The sequence below is a fragment of the Nerophis ophidion genome, unplaced genomic scaffold (genome assembly GCF_033978795.1).
Source record: "Nerophis ophidion isolate RoL-2023_Sa unplaced genomic scaffold, RoL_Noph_v1.0 HiC_scaffold_43, whole genome shotgun sequence".
Taxonomy (NCBI): Eukaryota; Metazoa; Chordata; class Actinopteri; order Syngnathiformes; family Syngnathidae; genus Nerophis; species Nerophis ophidion.
The window spans coordinates 139,237-156,083 of record NW_026906965.1 but is presented as its reverse complement, the minus strand read 5'-3'; the positions used below and the strand labels follow the sequence as shown (position 1 = coordinate 156,083).

The 16,847-nt window shown below is 40.9% G+C and overlaps 2 protein-coding genes across 5 annotated transcripts in view; one reads left to right on the top strand and one right to left on the bottom strand.

Annotated features, from left to right (window-relative positions):
- LOC133546787 (gastrula zinc finger protein XlCGF57.1-like) overlaps positions 1-16,847 on the bottom strand; it is a 297,001-nt gene that overhangs the window by 262,949 nt on the left and 17,205 nt on the right. The gene's annotated exons all lie outside the window — the stretch shown is intronic.
- LOC133546783 (gastrula zinc finger protein XlCGF48.2-like) lies at positions 1,818-15,707 on the top strand. 2 transcript variants are annotated; one of them, XM_061892602.1, is made up of 3 exons: positions 1,818-2,231; positions 3,661-3,927; positions 14,397-15,707. In XM_061892602.1, the coding sequence occupies exons 1-3, from the start codon at positions 2,129-2,131 to the stop codon at positions 15,461-15,463; spliced, it is 1,437 nt and encodes a 478-aa protein (XP_061748586.1). In that variant the 5' UTR covers positions 1,818-2,128; the 3' UTR covers positions 15,464-15,707. The 2 variants fall into 2 exon arrangements, with proteins under 2 accessions (XP_061748586.1, XP_061748587.1); XM_061892603.1 differs by lacking the exon at positions 14,397-15,707 and having other exon boundaries at positions 3,661-4,601.

Here is a 16,847-nt window from a genome sequence, read left to right as displayed (position 1 = left end):
TTTCACCAAATGATCTACACTGTCCATTTTAAATTTTCAAAACAAAGACATACAACTTATTTTCGTAAAAATATTCAAATATTTAACAATGTATTGAAACAACAGTAGCATAAGGAAAGAAAAAAAGAAACAAAATAAATATTACACTTATGATATTATTTTTGTTTTTGATGATCATTTGTTTTCATAATGTATTTTAGAATGTGGGAGGTTTTCATGTCCTCTTTAAATTTCAATTGGCATTACATATATTATATCTATACATCTATATCTGGCAGCACGGTGGAAGAGGGGTTAGTGCGTCTGTGTCACAATACGAAAGTCCTGAGTAGTCAGGGTTCAATCCCGGGCTCGGGATTTTTCTGTGTGGAGTTTGCATGTCCTCCCCGTGAATGCGTGGGTTCCCTACGGGTACTCCGGCTTCCTCCCACTTCCAAAGACATGCACCTGGGGATAGGTTGATTGGCAACACTAAAATTGGCCCTAGTGTGTGAATGTGAGTGTGAATGTTGTCTGTCTATCTGTGTTGGCCCTGCGATGAGGTGGCGACTTGTCCAGGGTGTACCCCGCCTTCCGCCCGATTGTAGCTGAGATAGGCGCCAGCGCCCCCCGCGACCCCGAAAGGGAATAAGCGGTAGAAAATGGATGGATGGATGGATGGAGTTTGCATGTCCTCCCCGTGAATGTGTGGGTTCCCTCCAGGTACTCCGGCTTCCGCCCACTTCAGAAGACATGCACCTGGGGATAGGCCCCTCCCACCTCCAAAGACATGCACCTGGCGACAGGTTGATTGGCAACACTAAATTGGCCCTAGTGTGTGTGTGAGTGTGAGTGTGAATGTTGTCTGTCCATCTGTGTTGGTCCTGCGATAAGGTGGGGACTTGTCCAGGGTGTACGCCGCCTTCCGCCCAATTGTAGCTGAGATAGGCACCAGCACCCCCCCTCCCAGCCCCACCCCCCGCGACCCCAAAAGGGAATAAGCGGTAGAAAATGGAAAGAGAGATAGATCTATCTATCTATCTATCGATCGATCGATAGATGGATATAATAGATATAATGCCACCCTCGGGCAGGCGGTATAGGGTGCTAAAAGCTGGCAAAAATTCACTAAAAATCAGCTTTTACCCAAGAGCCATAGTAGCACAATATGTCCTTCATGTCCTCATGTGTCATGTTTTTAATTTCTTTCAATTTTTTCGGACTGTAATAAGCAATAATGTTATATGCATGTGTGTATATATATTCATATGCATGCATGTATGCATCTGTGTGGATATATATACATATATAGATACATCTCTTATTCCTATCTTTTTATTTTTATTTTACTATTTATATTACCATATTGTACATGCACCTTAGGGGATCTGCTCCAATTTCGTTGTTCTTTGAACCTGTTCACTGCAATAATGACAATAAAACTCTATTCTATTCTATTCTATTCAAAGGAAATTTGAAAAGAACATGAAAACCTCCCACATTCTAAAATACATTATAAAAACGATTAACATCAAAAACGAAAATAATATCATTAATGTAATATTAATTTTGTTTCTTTTTTGTCATTCCTTATGCTACTTTTGTTTGAATATATTTTTAAATATTGACATTTTTTTACGGAAATAAGTTTTATGTCTTTACTATGAAAATTTGAAATGGACAATTTTACTTTTATTTTCATAAGTAAATAGTATATAATAAAATATTTTTACCGGTGGCGGAAAGCTGGTTTTACTTATTTCTCTCGCGAGATTTGGAAAATAGCTGCTTACTTATTTCTCTCGCGAGATCTGACAACACTGCGCGCGAACCAAACACGGCGAGGATAAAGCAAGATGGCGTCTGACGGTGAAGACGTTATTGCAGTCGTCACAGTTCAGTGTTCTTAATCTGTGCCTCCATGTACACATATATGTCCTTTATTACACTCTAGTAAATAGAGTAAACATCGTTAATAACTGTTTGCATCCGGTTATATTAGTCTGAGCGCACTTTGATGCGTCTCGAGCTAGCTTAGCCTGCTAGTTAGCTTAGCTTGTTAGCTGCTAACAAAGAGAGGCGGAAGTGATCAAAACACATCACTAAGTAAAGATCAAGTGTGAGTGTAAAGTGTTGTGATTGTGTGAAAATGTGCCAAAGAACGACAGCAGAGTACGAGGAGGAACTTTGTCCAACAAAAGAGGAGAAGGAGCGACAACATGAAAAACCCCAAGTTGTGAAACACAGAACAGGTTTGTTTACTTCTTACTCTCACATCTTTAATAACTTTATATTTCATTATTAACACTATTCCTAAATAGATTGTCTGTAGGAAGATTAATTGTTATGTGAGGACTATGCACTAATTGTTTTATCCATCCATCCATCCATTTTCTACCGCTTATTCCCTTTTGGGGTCGTGGGGGGCTCAGGCGCCTATCTCAGCTACAATCGGGCGGAAGGCGGGGTACACCCTGGACAAGTTGCCACCTCATCGCAGGGCCAACACAGATAGACAAACAACATTAACACTCACATTCACACACTAGGGCCAATTTAGTGTTGCCAATCAACCTATCCCCAGGTGCATGTCTTTGGAGGTGGGAGGGGCCTATCCCCAGGTGCATGTTTTTGGAAGTGGGAGGAAGCCGGAGTACCCGGAGGGAACCCACGCATTCACGGGGAGAACATGCAAACTCCACACAGAAAGATCCCAAGCCTGGATTTGAACCCAGGACTGCAGGAACTTGGTATTGTGAGGCAGACGCACTAACCCCTCTTCCACCGTGAATTGTTTTATGTTCTTCATAAAAACGAGACAGTGTCAGACACACAATATTTATGAGAGTTTGATGTTTGTAACAATGTGTATCAACAAGTTTACACAAAACTCACACAGTCACCAGGGGAATATTCCAGAGAGCAGGTTAAGTGCAAAGTCCTGAGTATGTAAAGCTCGAGAGTTTTACCTCCAAAAATAAGAGAGGTAAGACAAAGTCAGAGTCAGTTACCATGGTGACTGACGCTGTAAACCTAGCCTGATAGCTGGCAGGTTTGACAAGTTATATACAGTATGTGTGTCAAAGCATACTGACCTGTTATTTCCTTCATGTCGGTGCACCCTCCCTGAGATCGGTAGGTTGTGAGTTCAAACCCCAACCCAGTCATACCAAATACTATAAAAATGGGACCCATTACTTCTCTGCCTTGCACTCAGCATCAAGGGTTGTAATTGGGGTTTAATCACCATAAAAGTTATTCCCGGGCATGGCCACCGCTGCTGCTCACTACTCCCCTCACCTCCCAGGGTGTGATCAAGGGTGATGGGCTAAATGCAGGGAATAATCTCCCCACACCTAGTGTGTGTGTGACAATCATTGGTACTTTAACTTTCTAACGTGTCTGTGATTGGCAAAAAAACAAAGCCTGCTCTAAAGATAACATTTTGATCTCATACCATCTCAAACCAATTGACTGTTCATTATTAAGTGAAATGTTTTATAGTCGCTTAAATTTGTCTTTAACCAAGCAACACTGTTTTATTCAGTTACTCAACTAATCGGAAAATTTCCAGTAGAACACTTGATTAATAAAATGTTCAATAGCCACAGCCCTATATTTCATGTACAATTTAATATTTAGCATGTAGGAGTTAAAATGTGTTTTGTTTGTGTCCTGTAGACATCCATCAGCTGATTGAACACCAAGAAGAATGTCTCCCTCATCTGCAGGGGGACAGTTTCACTGTAAAGTATCCACAGCCCTCACATTTTAAAGGGGACAAAGATGAGCCACAGCCCTCTTATTTCAAAGAGGAAGAGGAGGGAGAGTGTCCTGTAGGGCAGGAGGAGGCTGATGTCAGCAAGTTTCCACTGACTGTTGTCTCTGTGAAGACTGAAGAGCATGAAGACAAACCACCTGAGTCCTCACAGCTTCATCACAGTCCAAGTAAGCACAACATCCACATATCATCTAATACAATGTTTGTGACACATGTTCATCCGGGGGACACATTTATCACTAAAGATGAAGATATGTTTGCTTTTTAACACCACCATTTAAAAATGATTGCTCATCAATCATCAACAGTGTAATTGCTGGGGTGTAACCATGTGACCTAGAGGCCGTCCTCCTTACCTCACGTGGTCAAATGAAGGCAAACATTCAATATGGCTACTGTTTATTTACCTTTGGCAGCACATATGTCAGCATATTTCAAAGGTTTAGTGGTGAAGATAAGAGATGTACACCAAGTACCATTTTTTTAGTACTGGTTCCTAATTATGTTGTCCATGAGGACCGTGAAGATTCTGGACTAACGGCACAACTATTTGTATTTTTAATTCCAGCTGACTGAGGTAACTATGACACGTTGTCACATTGAGTTCAGCTGCCGCTGCTACACATTACAATCAGCTTTGAATGATGACAAATAAGGAAGCAACCAAAGTTTGATGTGTGTGTTATTGAGAAGAAGATGACATAACTGCATTTCACCTTGCACTGCACACATAGTTGACTTCTTTAAATTTTCCTGAAGGAACTCTCCTGAAGGAATCAATGAAGTACTATCTATCCATCTATTTAAGACTTCAAATAAACAGCTGCTGATAAAAGACTTCCCTGCTTTAAAATGTTACAGAACATCATGTTGGAGGTGTTCAAACTCTTGTGCTAATAGAAATGCTATTTAAAATGCCTTTTTTCCGGGTTTTTATTTCCACAAATGACATGTAGTACCGACAAGAGTACTGATAAATACTGGTATCGATAAGGAATATTTATTAGGGTATCATATCCATGAATCTATAAATTTACATCCCTACTGAAAATACAAGCCAGATATCTTAAAAAAATAAAATCATTTTTTATTTGGATTTAGTTACTACTCCGGTGTCCAGCAATGTCTCAACACCGTTGAGAGATGAATTAATGTAGTTTATTTTTACTAATTAGCTATGTTTTGTTGATGTTAAACATCAGAATCAGACACATTTTTATTAACCCCCGAGGGGAAATTAAAATGTTCAGCAGAATCCCATTCAAGGTCAGACAAACATTCTAGGGAGACAGAACAGGATCGCTGACGGGTCTGCCAACTTGCGGCGCCCCTTGCAAAAAAGGTGAGATACATACAGGTAAAAAAGTGGGGGCAATGAGAGAAAAAAAAAAAAATCGGTCCAAGCCTGGGCCCCTGGAGAGGGGGTCCAGGCTGAGGCCAAGGGAAGAAAACAACTCATTGCCATAGCACACATTCCTCTTTTATGTGTGTAAGAGGGAAACATCAAAGAGGACAAAGGACATTAAAAGAGCAGAGCTGATGCAACCAGACACTTCTACATACATACATGAATAAAAAGTAAAAGAAACATATACACTGTGGTGGCTTTTGCGGTGTCCCACGCCATCGTCTGCTGGGGTGAAGGGAGCTTGGCCAGAGACGGGAGCAGACCCAACAAAGCAACCAAGAGAGCCGACTCCACTCTTGGCCGCCAAACCAAGTCTCGGCCAGTGTCCAGTCCGCATGGATGAGTGAGGATATGTCCAAAGAGACCGAGGTGTCCGATACCTGCTCATTCAGCCAAGACACTGTGAAGCTTTTCCGTCCCGGCGCTCAGTGCTAGCTCCGCAGTCCTGTCTCTTCATCTGCATCTCCTCCAGTCTCTCCAAACGGACTCTGGTGTGGCAGAAACCCAGCAGCTGGTCTCCATGGCCAAAAGGCTCTCGGGAGGCAGATCCAGAAGTTCACAAAAAAGCACCGCAGAAGTCACGAAAGTGCCACCCCTTGTCACACAGTCCCAAAAGGTCCGGACCAAAAGGCAAAAAAAACAAAAATAATAATACACATATATATATATATATATATATATATATATATATAAACATGAAAAGAAGAGGGAAACACAAAAGGATGACACAAGAGCACAGAGCTCCTGCCAACAGCAGCCACTACAGGGTCGCCATCTTGGGGGAAAAAAAAAAAAATTGCAGCATACCAGCTACAACAACACACAAATCATAAAAGTTTCCTAAAGGAAAATGTTCATATTTAAATAAGTAGAGTAAATAAATCATAAACAGGATTTTACAGTTTAAATGCAAATGTTGATGCTCCTCTTAGACACTGTTCTTTGTTCTCTTTCGGGTGTACAAGCAGCTGTCTTGTTTGTATGTAAGTGTTTTACTGCTGTGTTTATTTTTTTCATGAGTTTTTGTATTGCTTCGCTGATGTACCGTATGGTTTTGACATCTTGAAAGTCAACGTGGGGACTGATGAGATCCTCAGAGACAGAACAGCGGCAAACAGCTTCCCGCCAAGAAAAAGAAGAGGGCCAAGAAAAAAGTGTCGGCCGACAAGTCCGCCGCCAAGGGCAAGAAGAGCGACGCCCAAGCAGGACGCTCCTCGTCCAGCCCCAAGAAGTCCAGAGCGGGGAGCAAGTCCAAGGCCATCGTCATGGACTCCAGCACAGACGACGAGAAGCATGACGAGGAAGAGAAGGTGACGGCGAGGGACAAGTGGTCGGAAAAAGAGGAAGAGTCGTTGGAAAAAGAGTTGAAAACTTACCTGCAGGACTAAGTGTGCACTTGGATCTTCAATCCGCCAAACTCTTCCCACATGGGAGGAGTGTGGGAAAGACTAATTGGCATCACTCGCCGTATCCTGGATGCATTGCTCCTTAAGGAGGGAGGCTCTCACCTTTCTCATGAGGTGCTCACCACTCTCATGGCTGAGGTCATGGCAATTATAAACGCAAGACCTCTCATTCCAGTTTCAACTAAACCAGAGATGCCAGCAATACTAACACCTGCAACCTTGCTGACACTGAAGAGAGACGTCATATATCTGCACCGCCAGGAGACTTCAACGTGAAAGACATCCACTCACAACAATGGCGGCAAGTCCAATCTCTCTCTGATAGATTCTGGAAGCGATGGAAACAAGAATACCTGTCAACCATACAAACTAGGAGAAGAGACTCGGCTGAACGCCGCTGTGCTACCTCCAGCACGAGCCCCCCCTTCCACAAGCGGATGCCAGACGCTCTCTCTACGGTCTAAAACTACCTCTAGGGGTGAGTGGGGGTAGGAACTGAAAGAGGTAGACAGGGTGGGAGGAAAAGTCACAGGTGGAGGGGTTTCAGAGGGGACTCTGCCACCACCATTGCCCCAATAATCACACATATAATAAACTTCTCAATCAAACAAGGCCAGTTACCCAAGGATTTCAAGATAGCAAGAGTAACCCCCCTTTATACAAAAAGGAAGCAAATTAGAACCTGGTAACTACCGACCTGTTTCTATGCTCAGTTCCATTTTGAAAGTAATGGAAAAAATAGTTTATGAACAGGTTGATGGATACCTTGCTACTAATAAACTAATGTACAAATTCCAATCCGCCTTCAGAACTAACCACTCCACTGCCACATGCCTTCTCTATCTGAGCGACCACATCAAACATGAGGTGGAGGCGGGCAAATACTGCGGCATGGTCATGCTGGACATTCAGAAGGCCTTTGACACCGTTAACCACGCTATACTGTTGGATAAGCTCCGAGCAATCGGATTCGATGAAACCTCATCAAGCTGGATGCAATCTTACTTGGAGGGGAAGAAACAGGTGGTAGAGGTGCCCCTCCCCTCTCAGTAAGCTGTGGAGTCCCCCAAGGCAGTATACTAGGACCTTTACTGTTCCTAATATACGTAAATGACATGCCATCAGCATGCCACTGTGAATTCTTCCTGTTTGTGGATGACTCGGCCCTGCTGGTATCCGGCAAGGACAAGTCACAGGTGGAACAAATCCTCAGTGCTGAACTACTTAATATTTGCACCTGGCTCTCTGACAACAAGCTATCCATACACTTAGGTAAAACGGAATCCATCCTATATGGGTCCCATATCAACCTTAAAGGGGAACATTATCACCAGACCTATGTAAGCGTCAATATATACCTTGATGTTGCAGAAAAAAGACCATATATTTTTTTAACCGATTTCCGAACTCTAAATGGGTGAATTTTGGCGAATTAAACGCCTCTCTGTTTATCGCTCTCGGAGTGATGACGTCAGAACGTGACGTCATCTAGGTAGAGAACAGCATTTTTCTCCACCACATTACAAACACAAGTCAAATCAGCTCTGTTATTTTCCGTTTTTTCGACTGTTTTCCGGTACCTTGGAGACATCATGCCTCGTCGGTGTGTTGTCGGAGGGTGTAACAACACGATCAGGGAATGATTCTAGTTGATTTATGTAGAATGTGCATCGATTAGCACGGCATGCTAATCGATGCTAACATGCTATTTAGGCTAGCTGTGTATACATATTGCAGCATTACGCCTCATTTGTAGCTATATTTACATCCAGCCTTTCCCTCCACCCACATTTAATGTCAAAAAAACACATCCCAATCGACGGATTTAAGTTGCTCCAGTGTCAAGAAATGCGAAAGTCCCTCGTTTGGTTTTTACCGGCGATGCTACGACAGAGATGGCAAGAATGTGTGGATATCATGCGACACTCAAAGCAGATGCATTCCCAACGATAAAGTCAACGAAATCACAAAGGTGAGTTTTGTTGATGTTGTTGACTTATGTGCTAATCAAACATATGCTAACATGCTATTTAGGCTAGCTGTATGTACATTTGAAACCATATTTACATCCAGCGTTTCCTTCCACCCACATTTAATGCAAAACAAACACTTACCAATCGACGGATTTAAGTTGCTCCAGTGTCACAAGATGCGAAAGTCCTGATCGTTTGGTCCGCACATTTTACCGGCGATGCTAACGCAGACATGGCCGAATAGCGTCAATAGCTATTCGCTCAATAGCTGCAGTTTCTTCTTCAATTTCATTTACGCTATCTGCCTCCATACTCCTACCATCCATTTTAATACATGCATAATCTGTTTAATCGCTAAAGCCGCTGAAATCCGAGGCTGAATCCGGGCTAATGTCGCTATATCTTGCTATGGTAACCGCCATGTTGTTTGTATTGGCATCGCTATCTGACGTCACAGGAAAATGAACAGTGGCTTCGCACATAACGAAAATCAATCACGTTAAAGCTTTTTTTTAGGTATATTCCGGGACGGGTAAAATTCTGAAAAAAACTTCGAAAAATAAAATAAGCCACTGGGAACTGATTTTTAGTGGTTTTAACCCTTTTTAAATTGTGATAATGTTCCCCTTTAAGAAAGTCAGTGATTTCACTATAAAAGTGGGTGACATTTTTATCACCTGGAAAGATGAGATCACCTACCTACGTTCCATTCTAGAAGCTAATCTTTCCTGCGATAAAATGGCAACCAAGGTAATCAAAAAGGTCAACCAAAGAACGAGATTCCTCTACAGAATCTCCTCTCTGGTCAACAAAAGCACCTTGAATATTCTAGCGGGAACTCTCATTTAACCTTTTTTCGATTACGCTTGCTCCTCCTGGTACCTTAGCACCTCCAAAACCCTTAAATCTAGACTCCAAACATCCCAGAATAAGCTAGTCCGGTTACTTTTAGACCTCCACGCCAGATCACACCTCAATCCAACCCACTTCTCCAAAGTGGGCTGGCACAAGGTGGAGGACAGAGTAAAACAACTTGCACTGAGCCTAGTCTATAAAATCCGCTACACCTCCCTGATACCGAAGTACATGTCCAACTACTTCCTGACCACCATAACCACAACACCAGGGGGAGCTCCACAAACCACGTTAAACCCAGATTCCGATCTAACAAAGGTCTTAACCCATTATCCTTCTATGCCACATAAATGTGGAATGCACTCCCAACAGGTGTAAAAGTAAGTGCATCTCTATCCTCCTTCAAAACCGCTCTAAAACAACACCTCCAGGCAACTTCAACCCTTTACTAATACCCTCCTCCATTTACATCCCATCTCCCCGGATTATAAATAACCTAATGTAAATAATCAAATGTTCTTCTAATGTATATACTTGTTCTTATGCTATCTGAACTCACTATGTTCTCTGCTGGCTGTACATATCTTACTGTAAGACCTACACTGTTTCAATGTCCACATTTCTCTGTTGATGCAATTGTTGATGACTGAAGTACTGATATCAACCAAAGCTCCTCATCCCACCCCCAGATTGTAAATAATGTAAATAATTCAATGTATATACTATGATGATTAACCTGTGTGATGACTGTATTATGCTGATAGTATATATTTGTATCATGAATTGATTAACGTGGACCCCGACTTAAACAAGTTGAAAAACTTATTGGGGTGTTACCATTTAGTGGTCAATTGTACGGAATATGTACTGAACTGTGCAATCTACTAATAAAAGTATCAATCAATCAAATTCAGAAAATAAAGACTTATACTGTGATTGAACACAAATGTCTTTAAGGAGTGTAAGATTGTCATGTATGTCCCCTGTGGACGACTGAGGGAGTGCCTGCTCTAAAAACAATTCTTAATCCCCACTATGTTCTGGGGACGTAAGAGGGCTGACGTCACGGGTGCAGTACCCGTGACTACCAGACCAGCCGGAGGAGTCATTAGTAGAAAAACAAAAAGGATTACCAGGCGTGTATGGTGAGTCCTGGACAAGTTGAAAGTGGCTGTGTCCGTGAAGGGGTGATGGTGGAGTTAGCGTGTCTCTGTCGCTAGGCGATGCCCTTCGCCGCGGCTTCCGCCTCTGCCGACGCATGCGAGGGGGTGGGGTGAGACGGGGCGTTGCTGGACCCAGTGGAGTCAAGCGGGACTTGGAGACCTCCAAGCCCCAAGATCATCACATACGGCGCGCCGCGGAATGTCCCAGCCTGCATCGCTTGGGCTAACCTCCACGTTATCCTGTCGAATTCTTCGACTTCTGCTGCGAGAGAAGCTTCATTAGCTCGGACTTTACTGTGACATCTTGCTGGTATCGTGGTGAAAAGTTATTCTCTCGTGGGTGCAGTGGAGGATGGAACACAGCGTGAGGATAAGGATAATGATTTATTATACACTACAAAAACAATTTTTGAACAAAAAACACTTGCACAAGGCACTGAAAACAAAACAAACAGAACTAACGTGGAAGCTAAAAGGAACAAAAAGCGCTAGTATATAAACTACGGACAAGCAAGCAATATAGCATGGAAGCTAATCGTATAAGAAAAAGTCTTTTACCACAATCGGGAAATGTGACGTCATCTGTTGCGTGTAGCAAACTAAACTCAGAGAACAAAAGGCAAACAAAGACAGGCATATATAGGGGCAGAAATAATCAGAGGCAGCTGCACGTGATCAAAAACAACAAACAGGTGACACTAAATGCGTAACTAGGCAACCGAAACAAACCAGGAAGTACCACCAGAAACTAAAGACGTCAAATACAAAACAGGCTGTGATAACAAAACAGAACAATGACATGGTCCAAGACGTGGACCATGACACCTAAATGGATTCATCTGCTTTGTAACTTTATTAGAACGTCCTGGATTGGTTGTTTGCTGTCTGCCAAGCTGTATAACCTCAACACATATAGTGAGGGCAGAACAACACTCAATAAACGTTTGGGAACTGAGGAAACTAATTGTTGAAGCTTTGAAAGTGGAATTTTTTACCATTATTGCTTGATGTACAGCTTCAGTTGTTCAACAGTCTTGTCGTATTTTACGCTTCATAATGCGCCACACATTTTTGATGGGAGACATGTCTGGACTGCAGGCGGGCCAGGAAAGTACCCGCACTCTTTTACTACGAAGCCACGCTGTTGTAACACATGGCTTGGCATTGTTTTGCTGAAATAAGCAGAGACGTCCATGTTAACGTTGCTTGGTTGACAACATATGTTGCTCCAAAACCTGCATGGACCATTCAGCATTAATGGTGCCTTCACAGATGTGTAAGTTACCCATGCCTTGGGCACTAATACACCCCCATACCATCACACATGCTGGCTTTTGAACTCTGCGCCTAGAACAATCCGGATGGTTATTTTCCTATTTGTTCCGGAGGACACCATGTCCACAGTTTCCAAATATAATTTGAAATGTGGACTCGTCAGACCACAGAACACTTTTCCACTTTGCATCAATCCATCTTAGATGAGCTCGGGCCCAGAGAAACCGGCGGCGTTCCTGTGTGTTGTTGATAAATGGTTTTCGCTTTGCATAATAGAGTTTTAACTTGCACATACAGATGTAGCGACCAACTGTAGTTACTGACAGTGGTTTTATGAAGTGTTCCTGAGCCCGTGTGGTGATATCCTTTACACACTGACGTCAGTTTTTGATGCAGTACCACCTGAGGGATCAAAGGTCCGTAATATCGTCGCTTACGTGCAGTGATGTCTCCAGATTCTCTGAACCTTTTGACGATTTTACGGACCGTAGATGGTAAAATCCCTAAATTCCTTTCAATAGCTCGTTGAGAAATGTTGTTCTGAAACTGTTCGACAATTTCCTTACAAATTGGTGACCCTCATCCCATCCTTGTTTGTGAATTACTTAGCATGTCATGGAAGCTGCTTTTATACCCAATCATGGCACCCACCTGTTCCCAATTAGCCTGCACACCTGTGGGATGTTCCAAATAAGTGTTTGATGAGCATTCCTCAACTTTATCAGTATCCATTACCACCTTTCCCAACTTCTTTGTTACGTGTTGCTGGCATCAAATTCCAAAGTTAATGATTATTTGCAAAAAAAAAAATGTTTATCAGTTTGAACATCAAATATGTTGTCTTTGTAGCATATTCAACTGAATATGGGTTGAAAATAATTTGCAAATCATTGTATTCTGTTTATATTTACATCTAACACAATTTCCCAACTCATATGGAAACAGGGTTTGTAGAATTAGCTTTCATTATCTTAGAGGTGAGAAAACAGTTCAGTATGTCAATATAGCAGCATAAGCTAGTTACTTCTGTGATCAATGCGCCGCTAAAAGTAGGTCCTTAATATTAGCGCTTATAATAACAATATCATTAATACTTGGTTAATATTCAGGTCACAAAATGTAAAATGAGTATTGTTGGCAATTTTTTTGGATGGTTATTTGGAGGACTTTGTGGGTCTAACAGAGGAGCTCCCATTGACTCCAATGTTAGCTGATTTTTTGCTCATGATTATTTAATAATTAAAATTCATAATAGTTTGAAACAAATGTCTTACATAAGGATTGTGAATGATAGGTGACATTTTTAAAAAGTGCAGTTTCCTTTGAATTTGTCAGATAAGTAAACAGTTCTTCAAATTAAAGATGTAAAACAATTGAGGTTGTTTATAGATATTATCCACTATGACGTTACAGTCAAACTAAGCACACAAGGGAAAGTAAATAAATAAATGAATAAATGGGTTGTACTTGTATAGCGCTTTTCTACCTTCAAGGTACTCAAAGCGCTTTGACTCTACTTCCACATTTACCCATTCACACACACATTCACACACTGATGGAGGGAGCTGCCATGCAAGGCGCCAACCAGCACCCATCAGGAGCAAGGGTGAAGTGTCTTGCTCAGGACACAACGGACGTGACGAGGTTGGTTCTAGGTGGGATTTGAACCAGTGACCCTCGGGTTGCGCACGGCCACTCTACCACTGCGCCACGCCGTCCCTAAAAGTACATGCATATACACATGAAGTACACACATGTGTAAGAATCATGTTAACCACCAAAATATTGTCTCGTTCTCCTAAAGCCAATATCGAGTATCCTTTGGTGAGCTGACCGTATCGTCACACCCTTAGTTGAAAACACACCATCCCCATGACATGACACTTCCACGTGATGTAGAACAGTAGTCCCACATTTTAAACATACACACACATCTGAAGAATATTAAAATTAAATATATGTGGTGGGCCAAACAAAACGACTCGACGAACCAATGTTTGGTATGGGCGATATGACCTCAAATCTATATCCTAACAACAATATGTCACAATATATAATTTGATATATGATTGAGAATAGAATAATTTCAAAATAGGTACACAAGCTCCTAATTTGGCAGCTGACATATGCAGTAACATATTGTTCGTTTCTAATAGTATTATTTTGTCAAAACAGTTATTATTAATGTACTTGTTTATTTACTGTTAATATCTGGTTACTTTATTTGAGAAAATAATACTGGAAATGTAATATTTTACTGCATATTTCAGCAACTAAATTAGGAGCCTGTGTAGCCTGTTTTAAAATGGTTCTATCAGTAATTCTAAATGAAATACTGTATCGCAAAATCAATTTTAAACCATATCGTTCATCCATAGTAAAAAGTCCTGTCGTCCTGGTTTTTGTTTCTTTTCCTGTGAATAATGTTGTAAAGAGCAGCGTGTTTGTGCGCCACTGAGATTTCAAGACAGTTCATACGATAACTTGTTTTTCCTAAGTGCATGTAAAAGTACTGAATGCATTGTGTGACTGAGCAAAGATGTGTTTGTCTTGCAGACGTCTGTGAAGAACATCTTCACCCTGAGCAACAGAAGTGGAGCTTCAGGATGCGGACAGAGGAGCCACCGCCCTCCCACATTAAGAAGGAAGAGGAATACCCACTGATACCCCATTTTAAAAAGGAAGAGGAGGACCCACTGACACCCCATTTTAAAAAGGAAGTGGTGGATCCACTGACCCCTCACTCTAAGGAGGAAGAGGAGGACCCAGTGACCCCTTACATTAGAGAGGAAGAGGAGGAAGAGGGCATCAGTCAGCCTAAATGGTTGGAGGAGTTCCCAGTGACTGGTGTCCCTGTGAAGAGTGAAGATGATGAGGTGAAAGGTGAAAGTGAGGAGAGGGGAGGGGGGGAGCCTCCAAGCAGCAGCTCAACACAACACATGACAACAGAAGCTGATGGAGACCACTGTGGAGGATCACAAGCAGACAAGCTCTTAGCTCCACTATCAGATAGTGAGGACACAACGTCACACTCTCCTGACACTGATGATGAAGACTCTAAAGATGATAAGACATGTCACACTGACAACACTCACTTCACATCTTCTCACTCTCACAAAACCTTTCAATACCATTGTCGTCTGAAAAGACACATGAGAACACACACTGGAGAAAAACCTTTTACTTGTTCAATCTGTAGTAAAGGTTTTGTAAAAAGTAGCTATTTGAAAGTACACATGAGAACACACACTGGAGAAAGACCTTTTTTATGTTCAATCTGTGGTAAAGTTTTTATTCGAAGGTACTATTTAAAATCACACATGAGTACACACACTGGAGGAAAACATTGTTCCTGCTCAGAATGTGGTAAAAATTATACTCAAAGCCATAATTTGAAAACACACATGAGAATAGACACTGGAGAAAAACCTTTTTCATGTTCAATCTGTGGTAAAAATTTTACTCGAAGGCAAAATTTTAAAACACACATGACAATACACACTGGAGAAAAACCTTTTTCATGTTCAATTTGTGTCAAAAATGTTACTCAAAGGCAATCTTTGAAAGTACACATGAGATTACACAATGGAGAAAAAAAATGTTTCCTGCTCAGACTGTGGTAAAAGTATCGTACTAAATCAAAGTTTAAAAGTACATATGAGAACACACACTGGAGTAAAACGTTTTTCATGTTCAATCTGTGGTAAAAATTTTACTCGAAGGCAAAATTTTAAAACACACATGACAATACACACTGGAGAAAAAACCTTTTTCATGTTCAATTTGTGTTAAAAATTTTACTCAAAGGCAATCTTTGAAAGTACATATGAGATTACCACTGGAGAAAATAAAATTTCCTGCTCAGAATGTGGTAAAAGTTTTGTAATAAATCAAGGTTTAAAAGTACATTTGAGAACACACACTGGAGAAAAACCTTTTTCATGTTCAATCTGCGGTAAAGATTTTACTCAAAAGAAGCATTTCAAAGCACACATGACACTACACACTGGAGAAAAACCTTTTTCATGTTCAATCTTTGGTAAAAAATCTATTCGAAGGCAACATTTAAAAACACACATGAGAATACACACTGGAGAAAAACCTTGTTCCTTCTCATAATGTGGTAAAAGTTTTGTCATAAGACAAAGTTTAAAAGTAAAAATGAGAACACACGCTGGTGAAAAACCTTTCATATGTTCAGTATGTTGTAAAAGTTATATAGAAGGACGACACTTAAAATTACACATGATATAGCAGTCTGGTGAAAAACCATACTCCTGTTCAAGCTGCGATAAAAGCTTTGGTCACCTAAACACTCTTACAGTGCATATGAGAACACACGCAGGTGAGAAAGTGCTGAGTTGCAGTGTGTGTGGTGAAAGATTGTCTTCTAAGTACCAGTGTAAGAAACACAAGTGTGCTGGTGAGAACAGCAGCAGCAAATGAAACTGCAGGATTTGAAATAAACTGTCCAGACTTTCATTTTGACTTTCTAACAACATCAGCACATATAACATGTGTGACATTGTTGTTTGTCTAACACAATCTTGTTAATATGATTCTAACATTTATAGATTAGAGACTTCAGATTAGTGTGTTTATCACAGTCATGTACATGCATTAATATACACATTTGTGTACTTTGAAATGAACACAACAATTTGACTGAAAAGGTGAGACTAAACAGTACATACAATTATGTTACATACAATAAACATTGTATGTGTAAATATCCATAATTTACCTCTATACTTATTCATAATAGTGTTTTATATGTTTTTTGAAAAATGACGTGTTACATATTTTATTTTGTAATTGTAGATGATTCCATAGATGAACTCCTTTATATGATGTACATATTTGTTTTACATGTGTTCATACCTTTGCTTTTGAGTACACATAAATCCCTCTTAGTTCATATTTACTGCTTCACATCTGAAACATCTTCTGGACCACTTCAGGAAGCATATTATTATTTACTTTATACATCATTTGAACAATTGTTTT

Excerpts from the sequence above, each read along its gene's own strand:
- LOC133546783 (XM_061892602.1), top strand. The coding sequence starts at position 2,129 with ATGTGCCAAAGAACGACAGCAGAGTACGAGGAGGAACTTTGTCCAACA. Across the intron at positions 2,232-3,660 it reads AGTTGTGAAACACAGAACAG|ACATCCATCAGCTGATTGAA; the intron begins GTTTGTTTACTT and ends TGTGTCCTGTAG. Across the intron at positions 3,928-14,396 it reads ACAGCTTCATCACAGTCCAA|ACGTCTGTGAAGAACATCTT; the intron begins GTAAGCACAACA and ends TTTGTCTTGCAG.